This window comes from Lissotriton vulgaris, unplaced genomic scaffold, assembly GCF_964263255.1.
Source record: "Lissotriton vulgaris unplaced genomic scaffold, aLisVul1.2 SCAFFOLD_890, whole genome shotgun sequence".
NCBI classification, from domain to species: Eukaryota; Metazoa; Chordata; class Amphibia; order Caudata; family Salamandridae; genus Lissotriton; species Lissotriton vulgaris.
The window spans coordinates 247,428-270,408 of record NW_028245569.1 but is presented as its reverse complement, the minus strand read 5'-3'; the positions used below and the strand labels follow the sequence as shown (position 1 = coordinate 270,408).

The window sequence follows — 22,981 nt, the reverse complement described above, 5'->3', positions numbered from 1 at the left end:
GCACGTACGGAACAAAACCAGAATGTGCAAGATAGGAATAGGCAACACTTGTGGCCTCAGCATGGAGTCTACAATACAGGCCTGGGAAAAACACAGGCAGTCGTACTATCTGTATCAAAAACAGGGAAAGTGGTTTTGTGTTTTTTTTTTAACTGAACTGCAAAAGGTCCTCAAACTAGGGAAGTAATATCTTCCCCTCCAACATCAGTTAGACCCTTTTTAGGTTTTGACTAGCGTTGCATGCGTACGTAGTACGCATGCGCTAGGAAAAAAATCTTATGAGCTGTGTTTGGAGTCGGGTAACAGCCCCCTCCTCCCATTGGCTAGCTCCATAAATGGAGGCTAGCCATTGGGAGAAGGCTGTGCCTGTCAATCTCGGACCAGATTCGGGGGCGCTCCCGAGAATTTTTGGCTTTTGGCTACGTCACGCGACGTCAGCCAAAAGCCGGGAACGCCCCCGAATCTGGTCCGGCATGGTCACCCTGCCTGCCAGACACTGCTCCCTCATTCCTCGCAGCACTCCGTGCCCACGCCTCATTGTCCTTTGCACATTTTATACAAACACGCACGTGTGCTTTTCAAACCTTTCACGAGTCTGTGGACTCTTTGGTCTTCACGCACTTCTTCAAATTGTGTCAATGCTTGTACGTACAAACACAAGCCACTTCAGAAACTCCCACTACGGCGTGTTTTACGACGTAGGACGTTATTCCAGCATGCCCGAGCTGAGCGCCTCAAAGAGGGAAGGACGGATGTTTAATCCCATCACTTCGCGTCTCCCGAGTGTCTTCGCCTCATTTGAATGAATGATTAAACACCAGAGGGAAGTTGTACTGACTGCCGACGATGTATCTAGTGGGCTCAAGGTCGTCTACATATTGTGATATTTTAAAAACTATGTTTCCGTATGGGATAACCTAGAACACGAGAATCATCATCCCTGGCGCATCCAGGGCCACTGCTGAGTGCCTACAAGGTCGGCCCGCTATACAAACATACTTCACAAACTCTGAATTCCACGGAGGTGGAGTCATCTACACTGCTGGGGTGGGCACAGTTGGCATGACGTGCCATCCATCCAAATATCCGGAGTGACGGGGGAGGAGTAGACGACGAGGGAAGAGGGTTGATGGTTGAGGCGAGTGGGTGAGATGCTCTGAAGGGACGAGATGCTGCGTTGCAAGCAGGGATGTTGAGGTGCCAGTCACTTGAGAACTGGTGGCTCTGAAAGGCCGAGGAATGTAAAAGATTCATCTTAGAGGCTTGAAGGGATGGGGCAGAGTCATGCATGCGCGAGGCTGGTGCTGATGCCTCTGAAAGCCTGGCTGGGTAGAAACAAGGTGCCGTTGCCTGGAGTGTACACAATTAATTCAGCCAGTGACTGCAAACAGGCTGAGTGAGTGAGTGCTGGAAGCGGCTTTCACTCCATACTCTCAAAGGGGCGCGGTTTCAGGTGTTGTGCTGCAGCCGGCCCGTGGCGTCTCCGTGCAGCTGTGTGCACTGCTGTGCACAAAGTTGTTCCGACGATTATGTATGCTGGTGTTTTTCAGTTAAGTTAAGGCATTTTGTTTATTTTGCTAATCTTATGTTTATTTCTTTGTTTTTCAGGTCCAATATGGCCCGTGGCGTCTCCGTGCAGCTGTGTGCACTGCTGTGCACAAAGTTGTTCCGACGATTATGTATGCTGGTGTTTTTCAGTTAAGTTAAGGCATTTTGTTTATTTTGCTAATCTTATGTTTATTTCTTTGTTTTTCAGGTCCAATATGGCCCGTGGCGTCTCCGTGCAGCTGTGTGCACTGCTGTGCACGAAGTGGTTCAGACAGGTATGTATGCTGCTGTTTTTCAGTTAAGGTAAGGCATTTGGTTTATTTTGCTAATCTTATGTTTATTTCTTTGTTTTTCAGGTCCAATATGGCCCGTGGCGTCCCCGTGCAGCTGTGTGCACTGCTGTGCACAAAGCGGTTCCGATATGCTGCTCTTTTGATGTTCGAGGTAATCTATCTTTTTGATTTTGCTAATCTTAGGTTTTTTTCTCTCTTTTCTAGATACAACATGGCCCGTGGCGTCTCCGTGCAGCTGTGTGCACTGCTGTGCACGAAGTGGTTCAGACGGGTATGTATGCTGCTGTTAGGGGTAAGCCATTTTGTTTATTTTGCTAATCTTATGTCTATTTCTATCACTCACTACTGCACTCTCTCCTCAGCCTCTTACTGCACCATCCCTTCACTCTCTCCTCAGCTCCACTATATCGTCTCTTCACTGTTGCACTCTACTCAGTCTCTCACTGCACCATCCTTTCACTGATGCACTCTCTCCTCAGCCTCTCCCTCCACTGTCCCTTCACTGATGCACTCTCTCCTCAGCCTCTCCCTGCACCGTCCCTTCACTGATGCACTCTGTTCAGCCCCCCATTGCATCGTCCCTTCACTGCTGCACTTTCCTCAGCCTCTCACTGCACCATCCCTTCACTGCTGCACTCTCCTCAACCTCTCACTGCACCATCCCTTCACTGCAGCACTCTCACCTCAGCCTCTTCCTGCGCCATCGCTTCACTGCTGCACTCTCTGCTCAGCCCCCCCATCCAGGCTGCAGCCCTCACTCCTCCACTGCACCATCACTCACTGCTGCACTCTCCCTCTCAGCCTCTCACGGTACTATCCCTTCACTGCTGCACTCTCTTCAGCCTCTCACTGCACCATCCCTTCACTGCTGCACTCTCCTCAGTCTCTCACTGCACCATCCCTTCACTCTCTCCAGCTCCACTATACCGTCTCTTCACTGTTGCACTCTCCTCAGTCTCTCACTGCACCATCCTTTCACTGCTACACTCTCTCCTCAGCCTCTCCCTGCACCATCTCTTCACTGATGCACTCTCTCCTCAGCCTCTCCCTGCACCGGCCCTTCACTGATGCACTCTCTCCTCAGCCTCTCCCTGCACCGTCCCTTTATTGCTGCACTTTCTCCTTAACCTCTCCTTGCACCATCCCTTCACTGCTGCACTCTCCACAGCCTCTCCTTGCACCGTCCCTCCACTGATGCACTCTGCTCAGCCCCCCATTGCATCATCCCTTCACTGCTGCACTCTCCTCAGCCTCTCCCTGCACCATCCCTCCACTGACGCACTCTCTGCTCAGCCCCCCATTGCATTGTCCCTTCATTGCTGCACTCTGCTCAGCCCCGCCCCCCATCCAGGCTGCAGCCCTCACTCCTCCACTGCACCATCACTCACTGCTGCACTCTCTCCTCAGCCTCTTACGGTACCGTCCCTTCACTCTCTCCTCAGCTCCACTATACCGTCCCTTCAAAGTCTCTCTCTTACTACCTCACTACCCCACTCTCTCTTTCACTAACTCACTATCTCTCTCACTACCTCACACACTACTACACTATCTCTCATTCACTCTCTCTCTACCTCAATCTCTACCTCACTACTCAACTCTCTCTTTCTCACAGCATCACAATATCACTACCACAGTAACTATCTCTCTAACACACTACTTCACAACTTCACTCTCTCTATCTCACTACCTCACCCTCTCTACATCACTCTATCTATTACTATCTCACTGCCTCACTATATCATGACTCTCAAAAATTCACTACAACACTCTCACTACCTCACAACTTCACTCTCTCACTGCTTCACACTCTATCTCACTACCTCACTCTCTATATACTACCTCACTCTATTTCTATCTCACTATCTCTCTCTCTCACTATATCACGACACTCTCTAAAGTTCACTACATCACTCTCGCACTACCACACAACTTCACTCTCTCCAACTCACTACCTCACTCTCTCTCTCTAATACACTAACTCACTTTCACTCTCTCATACACTACCTCACTCTCTCTAGCTCACTACTTCACAACATCTCTCTGTTTCTATCAATACAGCACAACTCTCACCCTCACTACCTCATTCTTTCACTACCTCACGCTCTCTCACTACCTCACTCTGTATCTACTTCACTCTCCCACAAAACAAAAATAACTACATCACTACTCAAATTATATCTATAACACTCACTCTCTCGCTAACTCTCTCCATAACATCACTCTATCCATTTCCATATCACTCTCACTACCTAACTATACCACAAGACACTCACTCAAAAAATAACTACAACACTCTCGCTGACTCACTCTCTATCTCACTAGCTCACATGTTCTCTCTCTCCAACTCACTACGTCACTCTCTCACTAACTCACTCTCTTTCTATCTCACTAAGTCACTTTCACTCTCTCTTCCACTACCTCAGTCCTTCTCTATCTCACTATGTCACAACATCACTCATTGTTTCTATCTCACTACCACCAAAAATCACTCTCCATCACTAACTCACTCTTTCACTACCTCACTCTCTCTATCTCACTAAGTCACTTTCACTCTCTTTCTCTACCTCACTCTCTGTCTCTGTTTTCTTTCAGACGTAAGCCATTTTTTTTTCTAATCTTATGTTTATTCTCTCTTTTCTAGGTTCAACATGGCCCGTGGCAATTCCCTTCAGCGATGTGCACCACTGTGCACGGAGTTGTTCAGACAGGTATGTATGTTGATTTTAGTTTATGTTAGAGGTAAGGCATATTTTTATACTGCACTGTCACTGCTGCACACTCTCCTCAGCCTCTCCCTGCGCCATCGCTTCACTGCTGCACTCTGCTCAGCCCCCCCATCCAGGCTGCAGCCCTCACTCCTCCACTGCACCATCACTCACTGCTGCACTCTCTCCTCAGCTTCTCACGGTACCATCGCTTCACTGATGCAATCTCCTGAGCCTCTTACTGCACCATCCCTTCACTCTCTCCTCAGCTCCACTATACCGTCTCTTCCCTGTTGCACTCTCAGTCTCTCACTGCACCATCCTTTCACTGCTGCACTCTCTCCTCAGCCTCTCCCTGCACCATCCTTTCACTGATGCACTCTCCTCAGCCTCTCCCTGCACTGTCCCTTCACTGATGCACTCTCCTCAGCCTCTCCCTGCACTGTCCCTTCACGTTATGATTTCTGTGTGGGGTCGGGTATCCGCCCCCTCCTCCCATTGGCTAGCTCCATAAATGGAGGCTAGCCATTGGGAGAGGGCTCTGTCCGTCAATCTCGGACCAGATTCGGGGGCGTTCCCGAGAATTTTTGGCTTTTGGCTACGTCAGCCGAAAGCCTCTTCTCGTCAACGCCCCCGAATCTGGTCCGGGATTGAGGGCACCCGCCTTCCTGCTCCTGTCTCACGCGGCGCCCGGGCCGTCACGTCCTGCATCCAAAGGCGGGGGGGGGTTTGTTACGGGCAAATTTGCGATGGCGCTTTAATCATGGCGCATGCAGCGCTGCCTCCTTCTGCTTCCCGCACCGGTCCGGGCTGCTGCGTGCAGTCAAAATCTAATGGACCAGCACCGCGTCTAATTCAGTTACAGCTGAGCTGCACGTCACACAGTGATCGGCGATTGCAGCGGCCGGAACACATCGCAAAGAAAGCGGTAACTGTCTTACCCTAATGGATTACTAGTAAACTGTGCCCCTCCTAACTTAAAAATTGTTGCTTCTTATAACCCTAACTGCTGCCTTTGTCGGTGCTGCTCCATTGCGGGGTTTAGCGGGTAGAGTCTTCGGGATGTCTGAGGGCGTCAGGATGCCAGAAAGAAGTCTGCACATAAAATGCGTGCTGTTGGTTCAACTAAGGGGTGAGAGGGTACAGTGTGCCCTGGTACATGTGCCCTGTTACAGCTGAAGTTACTCTCTGACTTAAGTGACCTTAAGCCCACAAGCTCCTGTTGAGACGGTCGGGGTCACAGTACTGATGGATTCTGTGACTGAGTGGTGCCGCTGCCCGTCCAATTATTTTCTGTGCCAGTGGTGTCGCCAAAGTCTGTCAGCAAAGCCTCTGTGATAGCCGGTGCGTCATGTTGATGTGTGCCGATGCCTGCGGGGTTGGGCAGGTAGCGGCGCGCCAACAGGGGCGGCCGCTCGGGGTTAATGATTTCAATAGTGTTAAAGGGCAGTTCGATTGTGATATTTACAGTTTTGTTAACAAGCCGCTGTACTCATTTGCGTAAAGTCTTATTTATTCAGCCTATACCTATTTCCCTCATTTTCATTGCTTGATTTTGCGCATGAGAAAGTGTCACTCGTAGTCATTAAATGTCACTCATAATTAAAGTACAATTCTGAAAATGTCACACAAAGCAATCTGAAACCTTGGCAGCTATGTGGGTGGAAGGATGAGTGGGTGGATGGATGAGTGGGTGGATGGATGAGAGGGTGGATGGATGAGAGGGTGGATGGATGAGAGGGTGGATGGATGAGAGGGTGGATGGATGAGAGGGTGGATGGATGAGAGGGTGGATGGATGAGAGGGTGGATGGATGAGAGGGTGGATGGATGAGAGGGTGGATGGATGAGAGGGTGGATGGATGAGAGGGTGGATGGATGAGAGGGTGGATGGATGAGAGGGTGGATGGATGAGAGGGTGGATGAGTGAGAGGATGGATAAGCGGGTGGAAGGATGAGCAGATTGATGAGTGGGCGGATTGATGAGTGGGCGGATGGATGTGTGAGCGGATGGATGAGTAGGTGGAAGGATGAGGGGATGGATGAGGTGGTGGAAGGATGAGCGGATGGATGAGTAGGTGGATGGATGAGGGGGCGGATGGATGAGGGGGCGGATGGATGAGGGGGCGGATGGATGAGGGGGCGGATGGATGAAGGGGCGGATGGATGAAGGGGCGGATGGATGAAGGGGCGGATGGATGAAGGGGCGGATGGATGGATGAGTAGGTGGAAGGATGAGTGGATGGATGAGTAGGTGGAAGGATGAGCGGGCGGATGGGTGGGTGGAAGGATGAGCAGATTGATGAGTGGGCGGATGGATGTGTGAGCGGATGGATGAATAGGTGGAAGGATGAGTAGGTGGGCAGCTGGAGGGAGGGACGAGGTCGGCGGGCGCCTGCTTTGATAGATGAGTGGGTACCGGAATGGACAAGTGGGCAGCTGGGTGGGTGAATGAAGAGATTGGCAAGCGCATGCGTAGATAGATGAGCGGGTGGATCAGTGGCTGGGTGTTCAGATGGGTTAGATGAGTGGTTGAATTTGCTATTATAAATGACAATGCCATTTATGTTTAAAAAAAAACATAAATAAAAATAATGCCAAGAGCAATGCCAATAGCTCTAACTTTAACAAAGACAAAACCATTGCATTGTAAATGCTGGTTTCATCTCCCACTCATTTAAGAGTGCAACCTTCAAGTGCTCCGGTTTTGGACTGTGCCACAGAGGTGAACACAAACGGCGGCACCCGCTGGTACGCCAAGGCCCTGGTAGGCCACTAGCTACCCACCTTAATTCCAACCACGGCTCCTTTGTCCTTGATGACCTGGACGAAGGATCGCTTGTCGTCGGCATGGTGGTAGAGGGTCTCGTGGAAGAGGATAACGCCACCAATGCAGGGGTTGACGCGGTCGTCGGCGGTGAAGAGCAGCTGGCGGTAAAAGCGGCGGTTCTCTTCTGTGTTCTCTACGTTGATGGAGTTCAAGCGTTTAGCAATGCTACCTGCAGTGGGTGAGGACAGACAGAAGTCAGCATTTAGGATGAGCAGTCCGCATCCACCACTAGAGGTGGCGGGGACAAAAGAAACGTAAAAATCTAAATCACTATTTGCACATTCCCTACGACCCGGACTTCCTGCACAAGAGATGATTTAATACCTATTAAACCACGCAGTTCCCAAACGCATCCAGCTCCCTATTAACGTGGTTCCCAGTCGTCCCGTCCCCCCCAGCCAGAATTTTGCTTTTGCTGCCCCGCCCTCACCGGTGGACTCGTCGGCCGCCAGGATGCCCTTGCCGCAGGCCACGATGCGCTGCGCGATGTCATGGAGCTCCTTCTTCTGCTCCGAGGTCAGAGCGGGGTACTGGTGAGTCATCGTGAATGTTCTGGGTGGAAAACAAAGGTGAAAGGTTAGTGTACTATAGGTGAGGGTACCCGAACTACTTCGTCATCAGACTCATTTTAGCAACATGCCAGGAGTGGAAATAAATTACATCACAGGATTGACTCCTTGCGTCACCCGTAGCCACCCAGTCTCCCATCTGTCACTGAGGGGCTAGGAGAAGATACATGTGCAGGTAATAAAACACGAGAAAGAAGACCAGGGCACTCAAAGCCTCCACCAATAAGTATATAAGTTTAAGAATATGATCAAGAATGTAGTGCAAAGAGCTGAGAACTTGACCTTCCTAGTTCCCACAATTTTGGATAACCAAAAACACAAGGTAAAGTATAGCCCAGCACATACCCCAAAGTTAAAGAGATTAATGACATGGTATAGTACAGTACCAGATTAATAGTTGCCAAACAAAATAATCTCCCGAAAGAAAAAAACGTGAGACTTCAGATTCTTGTGAAAACATATCCTTTTATTCTTTCGTATGGCGATTCTTCATTAAAAACACAATACAAGTTCATAGGCTATTAACTTGTATTGTGTTTCACCAAATGAAAGAATAAAAGAATGATATTTTTTCACAAGAATCTGAAGTCTAAAGCTATTCTTTCGGGGGATTATTTTATGTTTGGCAACTATTAATCTGGATACTGTACTATACTGTGTCATTAATCTCTTTAACTTTGGTGTATGAGCTGAGCTATTCCGTAACAAGTGTAGGTAATGCAGTATGTGAATGCGATATTAAAGCCTCGTTAAATTCCGTTCCTGCATTCGTGGTCCCCGAAACCCCTCCCCACAACCTCGAGAATCCCGAGGCGCCCATGCCCCGTCCAACACAGTTCACAAAATACCCTAAAGTTTGCAAAATGCCGGAAACCATTCATTGGGAGCTACGATTTGCACGCGGTCTGTCGTCGTTAGCGGTCTCGATAAAGGATTCTTGTGGAGGCATCCTGACCCCTTACAGAGATCATGAGCCACTGCCTGTAGGATGCCCGAAGTCTTCTCTGTCCCTCGGGTGGAGGATCTTATCTTTGGCTAAAAATATTTCAGGGAGGGTTGTCTCTATGGGTGCCAGAACGAGTCTTGTGACCGGTATAAACTGCGACTAGGGTGGGAGGCAGTTTGAGATGCCCATAGACAGGTTAATAGTGTGAGATTTGTCCCCTGCATGCATTTAACCCATACTAGTCTGTTTAAAATTTCCCACGATCATACAACAGAACTGTAGTAGGCGTTATAGCTCTGCACCTTGAATTATTCGTAAGGTTTGTACTGGCTTGTAGTTCAGCATTGCTGTATTGGCATTTAAGAGCATGTTGCATAGCTCTGAGGGCCTACAGCGCTCCAAAGCTTGTGTCGATCGGTCTCCACCCTATGCTTGGCCCTGGTACTAAACCCGCCCCCATACTCCCTGAAGCATCATTTTATCTTTATCCTCGAATCTGCCAGACCACTTGCCCGTGTATTGTTTTTCCTACACTGGACTTGTATCATCTGCCCACGGGGCGTGCGTCAACCTGTTTTTGTGCACAATTCCTATAGAAGGCGTCAAGGGCATCTGGAGGTCAGAGGGCAGCGCGCCTTCAGGGGAAACTGTCTCCTTCCCTCATCCCCGGCTAATGCGGTTATTGATTGTGGTGCATGGAGCTCGTTTCGATGCTTTTATGGGGACACCAAATGGCCTCTTTTACCCGCCACGGATTGTACACTGGGTTTTATGGCCCTGCATAAAACGACAGTCTGATCGAGTACACCAGTGTATATAACGGGAAACAAAATGTATCCCTTTAAATTAGGCCTTGGGCTAAAATAAACATGGTGCACAACACAGCCAAGGTCAGCTCTGAAAGGCATCCCTGAAGGAATGGAAATAATAAGTAACGGGGTACGTGATTAAACACGGTAAAGCCACGCTCTACGCCCCTCCTTTGGATTTCGCATGTAGCGTCACTGAAACGTCGCTAGGGCACCGCACACGGGAAGTGACTCAGCCAGCGATGCAGCAACAGGCTCAGCTGCCCAGCACGTACACCGGCGCTAAGCCGGAGGGAGCGAGAGGGTTAACGCAGGGGGGGAACACTCACAATGTAGGAGGAACCTGAGGGGTCCTCGAACATCTACCTTCGCCTCCACTTAAAGGAGCGCAGCGTAGCCCAGAACATACGGATTTAAATGAAAAATACAATTATAGACAACATGAACGACTGTACCCTCCGTCAAGAGAGTCTACTGACGGTATAGAGTATTTATAGACTGTCAGGTTGCTACGTCACATCTTCAGCATCCTACAAGCACCCGCATCCAACAGCAAACGCATTCACTTCTAAGTTTTGGACCAAAATCCACTCGGGTATTTGTGCGCTAAATTATAAACATGTACATAATCCATATGTAAACAGGGACAAGTCAATCACCAGATTAGTTTCATCCACGCCAAAATTCCCCATTACTGTCCGCAATGTACCAGTAAACGAACCTAAAACGCCCCGCGCCCCCTCAGCTTCCCATTTCTAGTACCCAGCGCAAAATGTGTAACACGCATCCGACCCTTCGCTTCCTTCAAAATAACAGCCCTTCGTGCGAGTCACTTACAGCCCCCCACCTCTTTAAAAAGAGCTCTCGCAATCAGGAAGGACTAGGTCTTCTTCAAGGTCATTGCAGTTTGCCCTCTCCCAAGCCCCGAGATGTGAAAGAGGCCTGCCCACTGCAGATTTTCATGTCGTGTGGAGTTTTAGTGAGCACTACACATCCAACCGGAGCCTCGAAAGGAGGCCAATCCGCCAGGTGGTCGGTGTAAAGATGAAAGGATGGATGTTTGATACCGAGGCTACTGCCCGAGTGAGCCATGGCGTGAACACAAAATGACACCAATAAAGAGATGAAAATGTTCCGCAAACGACATTAAAACCCAGACGCTCCTTCCTTCGTGGGAAAAAAAAATTATAAATATATATATCGGATTCCCTCGTAAAATGTGACATTGTAGACATTTCTATCCCATCACGAAAACCAGGTGAGAGGGGCCTTCGCTAAAATCTGGCCTAAAATTAAAACATACCTGTTCGAGGAAGAAAGCCCTGTTAAACCCCGCCGTGCATCACTTGTCTCGCTTCGACACCCATACAATTGAGTCTCGTGAACGCCCTCTCTAATAGTTCAGACCGAATATACACGTTAATTGCCCTGGAAGGACGATCTTTGTAAAGCCTCCCCGTCAAGTTAAGACTGGCTTCATTAGGCGACAGACCCAGCCTCACCTGCTGTTCCGCCTGCTCTTGAGACCGTCGGCTCGCACTGAACGTTTCTAAGGGCGGGCGCGGGTATCAGGGCTCGCCTCAGACGGACACGCCCACCGGGGAGGGAAGGGGCCGGACTCCTCTGACGTCACACTGAGGCAAGGCTTTCACAGGAGAGGCGGGGCTAAGCCAGTGATTCAGCCCTTATAGAGGCGAGGTGCCAGGCGAAATCCCCAGCTCTACACAATCAGAAGGGGCGTGTCCCGGGAGTGTACGAAGCAGGGAGGGGAGTGATGTGGGACACAATGATAAGGCATAGAAAAAGAAAGGTTTAGGCGCAGGCCACATTGAAATAGGAGAACTTAGAAGCCTGTCTCTTCTGCAGAGGAAGTAGAATGATGCTGTTTTAGGGGCGTGGTTTTAAGGGTGGGCGAGTCCAAGAGCATTCATATAAATGGACATCTGTAGAGAGCATTTTTTTTTTACATTATATATAAAGGAGGGGGGTAGTTTGTCTTGTAAAACCAGATCCCCTCTGCTTGGTACGTGACAGAATACACACAGTCTCGCTAAATCTTCAAGGTGATGATTCACTCCCCCAATACTCATCCCGCCCCGTAAAACCTCCCCACTGCTAAGAAAAAAACGTAACCGGAAATACTCTTAAAAGAGGTCACCATTTCACACCTAGCTGAAAAATTAATGAAGCTGATACTCTTTCTGCACGCCTTACCATTACATTACAGGAGCAGCCGACCTTGAAGCCGGGGAACAAGGTTCGAGTCTGGTGAGAGGCTCAGACAGCTTTTGATTTTGGGCAAATCACTTAAATCTCCCCGTGCCTAAAAAACATGAATGTGTCCGCCTGTAATGCAACTGGTGCTCATGTAAAGCGCTCTGATACCTTTGGGTTATATAAAACTGCTAAAAAAAAGTTTCTGTAGCGTGGTAGTTGCTAGCATCTATACATATTGCATGAAGTTCGTTATTTAAGTGGGATGGAAAAACGTAGGGGTCCCTCAGAGGGGCATGGCCAATGAAATTAAGGGTGTGGCTTAAAACACTAAGCTAAAAATCTGTGCTTAGCATAGCGTGCAGCCCAACTTGTATTTTGATGTTTCTGTCAGTGCATCCATATATATGATACAAGTAACATCATACCTACAACAAGTCAGGATTATTGGCTTTGTCAATGGTTGTCAGTTGCATAAGATAAATAAGCAGCAACTACGGCATGTATATAATATTGAAAAAGCTTTCACTTAAAGCCCTGGTGACACCATGCCAATGTGCTGTTCCTAAGTTTCAAAAAGCGAAGAGAAATCCAAAGAGAAAAGGACTCTCTTTAAAGGATTTCCTTTCCCTTACAACGTTCACCTGGCATTCCAGCTGCCCTGAGCTTCAGCTCTGTGGAAACCCCGCGCACAACATCCTAATGCGGCCCTCCAAGCCCCACTAAATTATCTGTAAGGGCCAAATGCCAAAATCGGACGATTCTGTAGCGTCTGCCGCTGGGTCCGCCGATACTTCCAGCGGCTGCTATGCCGTGATATTGGCAATATCGACCCCTGGCGATAACACCTCAAGATGGCACCCGAGGTGAAACTGAGGTAGAAGTGGCAGGGCCGCGGTGAAACGGACCCATGTTATGAGGTAACAATGCGGGGCTGCAACATCAGGAGTAGGTCCCCCGCTGCCCTTTCCCTTTCATCTTACCCAGCGGGAGCCCGCAGCTAGGGCAGCCCGTGATTGCCGGATCTGCAGCCTCCATCCGCCTTTGTGGCCCGACCGCAGTGTGTGGATGGGGGCCTGTGGCCACAGCGGACAGGCGGGACAGGTTACACGACCGGTAGAGAATTTTAATTACAGCGCTCACCCCCTACATATGACTAAGCAGCTAACGCCCCCCTGGGAGAGCCAAGATAGACATCAGCTTTTTGTCGAGCATGAAAGCTGGGTGGAGACCTGGGGATTTGTTTTAACACCCCTCCAGCTAATGTCACAGGTGGACTGTGGTGCCCAGTAGAGGAGCGTGGGAGCATTTATACCAGGGATCATGTGTGTGCAGCAGTGGTGAAAGGAGGTGCAAATACTGAAGATGCTCCTCCTTTTCACTGTCTGTCTCCTTTTCCCCTCTTGTTCCTCCTCCGTTGGGTCGGCTCCCTGGTTTTCTTTGGACTTGGCCCTCGTAACTTTTGGACTGGAACACATGTGCGCCCCGCCATTTTGGGACCCTCTCCTCTTGTCGCTCTTGCCCTGGGTGCATCTTGCCATGTTGAGATGGTTTCCATCGATGCCCACGACCCGGGTCTGTCATTTTGTTGATTCTTGTCCTTTCCTTTGGTCCCTTGGATTCCATCCTGCTGACCTTCAGACATTTCACTTACGCTGGACTGCCTTATCTCTTTCTCCCCCTCAGGTCCCCCTCTCTCCTCTCACCAATCTCAGCCTCCAACTCTTCTCCCCCACATACCGCTCTCTACCCCTTTTGAGTTTTTTTTAATTTCCCTGTTAACTCTGTAAATATGTGATATATACTTGTCCAACTTAATCGCTAGTAAAATGTAATCCTGAGCAAATCTACTATTTGTATATATATGTATACTAGCAGCCCGTCCCGACGTTGTCCGGTTATGAATTGCTGCCGGCCAGTAGTATATTGTTTTGTAGGATTTCGTTTAGCTAGCATTTCTTATCTGTGACAGGCCTGTGAAACGCTCCAATTCACAGTGCGCTGCTGATGCACTTAAGAGTGCGCGTTCAGTAGTGTGTGAACTCGAGTTTCCCTCCTTCATTTTTCCTTGCAATATCATATAGAGCGAACTCGACAACATGGCATGAGCACAATTTACATTACAGAAGAACACATTCATTTGTGGTAGGCACGGGGAGACAAAGCGATTTGCCTGGAATCACAGGATGTTGAGCTGATGCCGAGATTCGAACCTAGCTCCCCAGCTCTAAAGTTCGCAATTCTAGAACTTGTGGCGGGAGGTGTGTCTAAAAGTGTATGTCGGTGCTGGCCATCAATGAGAGAGGCCTGTGCATTTTTCAAATGGGTGGCGAAAAAATATGAGTATGTTGCTGGAGATGTGGGCCGCCGTGCCACCAATGTTCTTACTGGGAAAGGGTAAACACCCATTATTCCGCAACTTTCTTTCCGCATACCATAACTCCGCATACTTTCATTACGAAAGTACCATGACTCCGCAATGCCATTATAACGCATGGCATTACATTTTATATGCTTTTACCAGGCATACATTTACAACGAAATTCGTTGTAAATGCATGAATGGTAAAAGCATGTTTTTTTTTATTGTTTGGATAAGGTAAGTATGGGTATAGGGTTATATGTTTTGGGGTAGTGAGGTATATGTTTTGGGGTGTTTGGGTATTTTAAGGGTTCAGATATCGTTTTGGTTTAGGGGGTTCAGGGGTAGTTTTAGGATTTAGGGATAGGTATGGGTTTTGGGGTACAGGGGTATTTTTAGGGTTCAGGGCTAGGTTTGGGTTTTGGGGTATAGGGGTATTTTTAGGGTTCAGGGGTAGATTTGGGTTTTGGGGTACAGGGGTATTTTAAGGGTTCAGGGTTAGGTTTGGATTTTGGGGTACAGGGGAAATTTTAGGGTTCAGGGATAGGTTTGGGTTTTGGGGTACAGGGGTATTTTAGGGTTCAGGGGTAGGTTTGGGTTTTGGGGTACAGGGTTATTTTTAGGGTTCAGGGCTAGGTTTGGGGTACAGGGGTATTTTTAGGGTTCAGGGCTAGGTTTGGGTTTTGGGGTACAGGGGTATTTTAGGGTTCAGGGGTAGGTTTGGGTTTTGGGGTACAATGGTATTTTTAGGGTTCAGGGCTAGGTTTGGGTTTTGAGGTACAGAGGTATTGGGTTCAGGGCTAGGTTTTGGGGTACAGGGGTATTGTTAGGGTTTAGGGATAGGTTTGGGTTTTGGGGACAGCGTATATTTATAGGGTTAAGATGGGTTAGTGTTTAAGGGTGTTGGGGTATTTTAAGGAGTAAGGGTGGGTTATGATTATGGGGTACAGGGTTATTTAAATGGAGCAGGGTGGGATTAGCACACATTATGAGACATGGCATGAAGGGCGGAACGTACCACATGCCCCCAGCGTTTGTCACGCCCACAGCACAACGCAGACACGCCCACAAGGGACTACTTTGCTGGCACGGTTCTTTTACCTTTTAAATGTATATGGTGGGCGTCTGCATAGCCTATGTCCTTCTGCTGCAACTGCCCTTTCCAACGCTGTATTGGGTGTTGTGATTGGTGCTTTGGTGCTTTGGTTTCTGAGATTACCCGCCTCAAAGGTTTGGGCTCTCTCTTTATTATATTAGTATGGATAAAGATAACTCTAACCACTAGTTTATGTAGCAGACCCTTGTACTCACTACCATTCCTATGTGATTCTTAGAGTTTATCCATTCTTGTGTGACTTTACAACTTGCACACTTACAATTTTTTCTGTTTATATCTTTTATGTAACTCATGTAATCCTAAATCCTTATGTATCACAACTAGATCTTTTATAAAGCGCTCTGACACCTTTGGGTAATGTTTGCGCTATATAAAATCGCATTAAATAAAAATAAAAAAAGATGTCATGCTGTATCTTCTCCACTAGTGACAATTGAGCAGTGTGAGCGCGCACACATCGATGTAATCTGTTGTCACTGCAGTCTGGAAAAAACACGGACCGCCTGTGCCAGGGCCCAAAACAGAGCCCGATGGAGACCCGTTTTGAGACACCCTTAAAAAAACTGCTGGTGCTCAGCACCGGTGGGACCCTGCCCACTTAAAGCCCTGTCTAAAGAATAGGGAGGGTGTAGATGTTGTGCAATTGTTTTGGTACTATTTTTGACATGCCTTCCTGTAATGTCTCTGTGTTTTTAAGGGCCTTCTAATTATCTTTTGCTGCTATGTTTTTTTCTGTCATTTCATAGTTTGCACCAGGCATAAACTTCATGTTTTAATGCTCATTACATCTCAGACAGGGGAAATGGCTCCTTCTTGGCACTTTTTTAATCCTCAGACAGCAGTCTGTCATTAATCAAACTATCTCAGCTCCATAGCACCCGCACTGTGGGCTAATTCTCTGAAGAGACCCCAACGTGATTTTTAGCGATTTAAAAACACTAGACATTCATAAAATAGTTATGCTGGCAATTATATTGTGAACACTTATACATTCTATCCAGTGCTTGAAATTGGTTTTGTATTCACTGGTACTGAGTGCCCACACTTCTTTAATTTGAGAGTATCTGCATTTTTCAGCGGTGAATCAATACTTTTAATGGAAAAGTAGCAGCACTTCTCAATAGCACACAAGACAAGTACTCCTGGCCAGTGAGTACCAGCACTTCTATAATTCCATTTCAACTACTGATTCTGTCTCATGTGCACAACAGTTTTGTTACCTGTAAGGCTAGTGTAACGCAGTCCTCTGAAGTCCCTTCAGTGCAGAGACCCACTTTTAAGGAGCCCCACCCCCAATTAAGCCTAACCGCTATGAACAATAGAAAAATATCAAACCATCTGTTCATGTTTTAAGATTCTGCGAACGCATTAACATGATTCTTAAGTAGAATTTTCTATGGAACTGTCTATTGATTTTTAACATTTTTAACATGGCCTTTGTTTACTTTATTCATCTATCTGGGGTCAATAACAAAGCGGGAAAACACATGTTAAGTGTTCTCTTACATTTACTGGTTAAAGTGTGTACTCATAAGGAGGAAAAATGTCAGCTTTAGGATATTTTCAGAATTTTTGAACCTGTGAGCACATTAAAATACTGCCAAAACAAACAATCACTCTGTCCTGCTCCTTAGTGCTCACCAGGTACACTACATGCCTTCTTATAGAACATACACACACCTGCTCATCATCTAGTCCTCACTGGTGAGGTACTTACCACCAAGTGGGCTCAAACTGGCGGTGGGAGGGAGCACTTTGATATTTATCTGTGTTCTAAACGGGGTCTTATAACTGAAAACATTAAAAATATGTCCAGGGAATCCTTTAATAAAAGGGGCCCTGTGGTGTGGTTAAACACATAACATTACACAAAGAGGGATTTACGGAGCCGGTGTGTCTACTCTAGGTCGACATGTTTTATCTGCTTTACAAGAAGCATTTGGCCCATGGGCCTGGATGATCTCTTTTGCCACAATTCTTGAAGTGGATAATCTCCAGCTTTCAATCAACTCACTCTTTATAAAAGGGTTGGGTAACTATTTCTTGATCTTGCATGGAATCCATGCAGATGTATAACTACTGCTCAGTACAGGTTGAGAGTACAAGGGTCTTAGAGGTCCTGGTGAAATCTGCACATATTGCAAAGCAGTTGAAACATGTTGACTTAGAATAGTCACACTGGCTCAGTAAATGCCTCTTCGTGACATGTGTCTAACCATATCACAGGGCTCTTCTTATTAAAGAATTGCGTTAGGGTTCGCTGGAGTTATTTTAAAGGCTTTCTGCCCTAAGACCCCACTAAACGCTCTCTCCCACTGCAAGGTTGAGCCCACCTGGTGGTCAGTACCTCACAAGGTGAGCACCCAATGATGAGCACACCAAATGTTTAGCATGTGGGTGAGGGTTCTATAAAAACACATGTAGTTTAACTGGTGAGTACTAAGGAGCACGGCATAGTGACTGCTTGTTTTGGGATACACCCTCCACTTTTGGTTTAAGTATATCAGTTTGGAGAAACTGAGGGCCTTTTCCACATAACTGTTCCCCTTCCATCTTATTGGTTTTGGCATTAAAATACTGTTCATGCCGGTATAAATATCGTGGTAGTTGATATTTTGGATACAATGTTATTGCAGGACAGTGTTTTGCCATTCAGTTTTGTGACATACATCTGTTCCTATATTGGCAGCCCATCCTTCAAGGTTGACAGACGCAGCAATATCATTTTAACCTAGCTATGGGGAACCTTGGAATAAAGACTTTGCATTTGTTGCACCAAGCTATGGATACATTTTAGCTATGCTATAAATAGGGGAAAAGCCCAGTGCCAGCTGCCATTCAATAGAAAAGGTGGCCAGGAATTAAATCCCAGAGTGCACTGGCTGAAAGAGCGAAGACGTTTGCAGAGATCCAAGAACTTACAGATAAGGAGCTACATAAAGTAGGACAAAGAACACACATCTATTGAACAAACACACTTACTCAAGGGAGGCCTTGCACTGTGATGCCAGGATCTCACAAATAACAAAACTGGAAACACACTGAAACGGGCCAGACAACACACTACCACCAGGCTAACTGCACGGTTGGTACCAGAAACTCCACAACAAAACAGGGAACCACTGGCAGGGGGACTCAGGCTCTCCTACTAGTACGTAGGTTCCACTCTGAGATGTTTTAAAGCATGGGCAGTTGCCCAGGTCTCCCATCTTCAAATCACCCTCGAGAAATTGAATTCATTTGTTCCCTATCTCCAACTCTTTCCCTCTCTCTGCCTACTCCTACTCAGACTCAGACTTTTAAGGATTCTGTGGCCTCAGCCAAGACAAGTTCCTCGACCCGTTTCTGAAAAGTAAACATATAATTTAATATTATTTGGCATCATGTAAGCTTGAAATGGTAGAAATGTGTAATGACATTCAAACAGAGAGACCCAAAATATGCAGTTTTTTTTTTTTAGTTTTATATAGCGCAAACTTGACCCGAATCAGGTATCAGATTGCGTTACATAGCACCAGTTACGTTACTGGAGGACAGGCGCGCAACACCCATTGAACTCACCGGGCTTCAGTCCCCCCCGTCGTGTGTGGCAGCCCGGGATGAGACAGATCCCGGGCACACACAGAGCCGCACCCGAACGTTTCACAGGTCTTTAAAAGACCATTTGAATGTTAATTAGGCCTTACAGTCGTTTCACCCCTTCTAAGAGCCCCTGCAGCTCCACTCTGCCTACTGATTAAAAGGTTCAGCCCCCCCCCCCGAAATTTTTTCTTAGCCCCCCCCCCCCCGAAATTTTGCTCTAGTTGCGCCTCTGCATGAGGACACATTGCCTCACAAATCCTTAAGATGACACTGGTCCCATCTTCTGGGCCACTTAGCCTACACGTTTTACAACTCAACAACATGCACTACTCTCGCACAAAGGTGGACCACTGGTACCCTGTCACTAATACTAAGACTGTTGCATCACTGAGAGCCATTCCTGCAGAACTGCATACATGGGAGAATCATACACTTAACTCTGAGACTGAAACAACAAAACAGGAACAAAGGTACACAATAATAGGGACACCACCTTCAGTGGACAGGAGCATATTGCACTGGGTCTAACAGGAAATGTATTTCCCTGTGCAATTGCAAACTGGGGCACCAAGTAACAGGGGCCCTGTTAGTTAATTAAAAAGCGAAACAATTGCATATATTATTTGTAAATTGAGGCAGTGTTGAACTGTAAAGGCATGCTGTTCAAGTGTTTTGCATGGGATGGAAGATTGCATGGATTTGAGTGTGCTGCAAGAAATGTTCGTTTCGGTTTCAGGGACATCAACAGTAAACACAATCGGCCAAACAGACCATAAAATAGGCCCACAACAAGGCAAAACACTGGCCCACACACTGACCTGTCAGACCAGCCCATCGGACACTGCCTGATTGCCCTTTAGTAGGCCAGTCCGACTATGGTCAGGAGACATGTACATCAGAATATATTGATACCTGAGTCGGGAGACACCGACACTGAGATAGAGGAACACTTCAATTTGGCGGAAGAGCCAAAGATATGAAAAGCAGTTCTCTCTGTGCTCCCACAGAGCAATTGGAGGGTGAACGGAGACCAGTAAGGGGGCAAGCATGCATGCTGGTTCACGAAAGGGCCCCTACAATGTGGATGTCTGCGCCAAATCCAACAGCATGCTGACAAGCAAGTCTAGGTATGATATCCACACGGAAGAAGACTCAAGCAAAATTGAGTTTTGTATAGTGAAAAATTAAAAAAAGCTTTTAGTAGGTACAACGATAGCAGCCTTGCTTACTATTGGTGAGGTCCTTTATCATTTATGTACAAACCTGACCAGTATTTTGGGACCGTAGCCCCCCTACATGCTTCACCATCCACCCGGGACTCCTCCCCATTCTTTCTCTCTGCCTCAGTCCTCTGTCTCCTTCTCCACTGTCCGCTGACGTCTCTCCCCGCCCCCTTCGTTTGTCCTTTTCTCACGTCCTAGCTTCCCAGCTGTCACTGCCCCCGTGTCATCCCTTCCTGCCGCCCCTTTCTCTCTCCCTCCCCCTGTCTTTCTCTGGTTTCCAAAGTGACCTTTCAGAGGGAGCACAGAACATGATGCTAGAGGAGGGGTGTGCACCACCGCCCTGACTGCAGAAGAGGGCCGCGTAGCCCCACCCACCATAGTCCGCCCCGTTCTGTTGCAGGGTATTTCCTTCCTTTGCAGTGCTTTACCAACCAGGCAGGGTGGGACGTGGGCCTGTATTCGTAGCTCGTCTAGCATGGAGCGGCCGCCCGGACCCGCGTTACCTGTTTAGGTGCAACTGCGAGCCCGGGATGCTCTGGTACGCGGGCATTTAAACACATTTGAAGAGGCTGGCACCTAAGCGCCTACCTATCCCAGAGTTATTTAGGCTGTGGCTGGGAAAATAACAAACACCTACCTACCAGGCAACGGCTGCTTCTCAATTCCTGGAAAGCGAAGAACCAGCACGTACTATTGCAGTTTGTAACCGGGCCCAACCTTCATTTTGTTACATTCCTTCTCGTTTTAATGCATGATGTAAATGAGAGGTAACCCCTTTAAAATATCTGAGCAGACTTTACATTTGCTCTAATGTTTGAACCAGACATTTATTAAAATAGACTCACTAGACGACTTTGTAAAATGTTATAAAACATTTCTGGCATTTTAATCGACAGTACTTTGTGTGCTGGGGGCTCTGAGTATTCATGTTAGTTACCATGTTATTCTATTTTTTGAGTGATATGTGAGTTATTCTATGTTTTGGTACTTTTGGGGGGAAGCAAATTTTAATAAAGATTTGCGAAACAAAAAAAAAAGGAAAACCTCAAGTCCCACAATGTATTAACACTCCTTGGAAAAATAAACCGGCAGAAGAATGTACGAAGCAGCAGATGAACTGTCTGAAGAGCCACTGAAAAGGAAATACAGTCTGCTGGCACTCTTCTTCCTGAAACTAATTATCGGCCCTAAAGGTGGTGAGATTCAGGCGGAGCGCTGGTAGCCCAATTTTGATATGCTCTGTCTTGGAACAGGTGCCGCGCCGCCGCCAATGCCTGAGGGCTCGGGGTTCCCACTTCCATACTGGTCACACATGTTTTTTTAATCCTGGAACTTGCAGATCTGGTTATATGTTTAACACTTAACAGGACTACAAATCCCAGCATGCAACAAAAAATCCATGCTGGATGATCTACAAATGCATGGGAGTGGGTAACTTGAGAGCGGCACATTCCTGTGAGGGATATCTTAATTAATAACATACCTCTGCGGGGAAGGGTAGGTCAAGGTTCCCTATATGTGGAGCATACTTGAGAGAGAGAGGGTCGAGGAGCCCTGAGCTCCCAGTATGTGCAGGCATACATAGATGCTGGACTTGAGCTCGGCACCGGAAGGTGGAGCTACGGACCCTTATGCCAGTACTGTTGCCTGCGGGTGACAGCCGGGCCGTTCGGCTCGTGCTTGGTTCTCGTACAGTAGAACTGCATGCTAGGGGAGTGAGCCGAGTCCCGGATTCCCAGTATGGCAGCATGCCTGGAGCAAGCATTTTACCTACTGTGTTTCTGTATCTGCAGGGCTGCGTGCAGACGGAGAAACCAGGCTGGTCGGGTCCCAAATACCTTGTGTTGCTGTGGTAGCACGTCTGAGAGTAATGGCTGCTTAGGGGTGCATGCTTGAGAGAATGTCTAGCCCCAAAATGAGGGACGGGTTTGCACCTGTCAAGAACATGCCCCAATGGACATGCCTTCCTTGAGATTTGAGCTCCACCCCTTTACTGCTTGTGCTTCCCACTCATACTGCAAAATTAATAAGCCAACGCCTCGGATACCCCCTTACCTGACCTTTGCTGTAAAGGTCCTGTCTCTGCTGAAGGTCACAGCTATTCTTGACACCGGGTGGGGTGGGGTGGTTTGAAGTGGAGGCAGCTGCCAGAAGCTATCGTAACGTGCCCAAAGGGAGGGAGGGAGGTCCCCACCCCCTAGCACCTGTCACCAGTTGCCAGTGCCCTGGGCCAGTGATTGGGGACATGGGCAGTTTTCTCAAGTGGCTGACGAGTGTGGGGAGGCAGCAGATATTAGTAGCCTTCTGTGCACCCAACGGGCTAGCCATCGCGTCATGGTCCCTAGTGCAAGGAAAGAAATGGGCACTCGGGCCGCAGTTTGAACTGTAAAATACGGGAATAATGTGTTTTTAATATACTGCGCTATATCACACTCCTGCTCTCATCAAGAACTTCCAAACAATTTAGGCCCTCATTACGAGTGACCTCCTCATTTTGATAGGGTGAAATCAACGATTATCTGCCCATCAGAACCATGAGAGCCACCAGAGTACTGTTAATCTCTGGACTTTCACGCGGAAATTTACGGTGCTGTAAACATCTGAAATCTGCCATAACAGTCCGGACGAAGTGTCCTGTATTGCCATACTTTTAAAGCCTGTTTTACCACTGAGGAGGGCGCGGACCCTCGGTTTGGGCTGCCACTTGCAAGGGTGTTGGGTGCAGAATGGCCTCAGTGGCACGTCGTGATGCTCAGAGACATGGGGCGAACAAAGCAAGCTTTGC

The 22,981-nt window shown here is 47.7% G+C and overlaps 1 protein-coding gene across 3 annotated transcripts in view; it reads right to left on the bottom strand.

Annotated features, from left to right (window-relative positions):
* ALDOA (aldolase, fructose-bisphosphate A) overlaps positions 1-22,981 on the bottom strand; it is a 45,894-nt gene that overhangs the window by 11,790 nt on the left and 11,123 nt on the right. The window contains exons 1-3 of one of the 3 annotated variants that reach the window (XM_086949115.1): positions 20,237-20,356; positions 7,806-7,927; positions 7,333-7,544 (exon numbers count right to left, since the gene is read on the bottom strand). In XM_086949115.1, the coding sequence (XP_086805241.1) occupies positions 7,333-7,544; positions 7,806-7,917 (324 nt within the window). In that variant the 5' untranslated portion in view covers positions 7,918-7,927; positions 20,237-20,356. Of the gene's footprint in view, positions 1-7,332; positions 7,545-7,805; positions 7,928-11,201; positions 11,361-20,236; positions 20,357-22,981 lie in introns of those variants that run through there. The other 2 variants (XM_086949114.1, XM_086949113.1) reach the window with 2 other exon arrangements.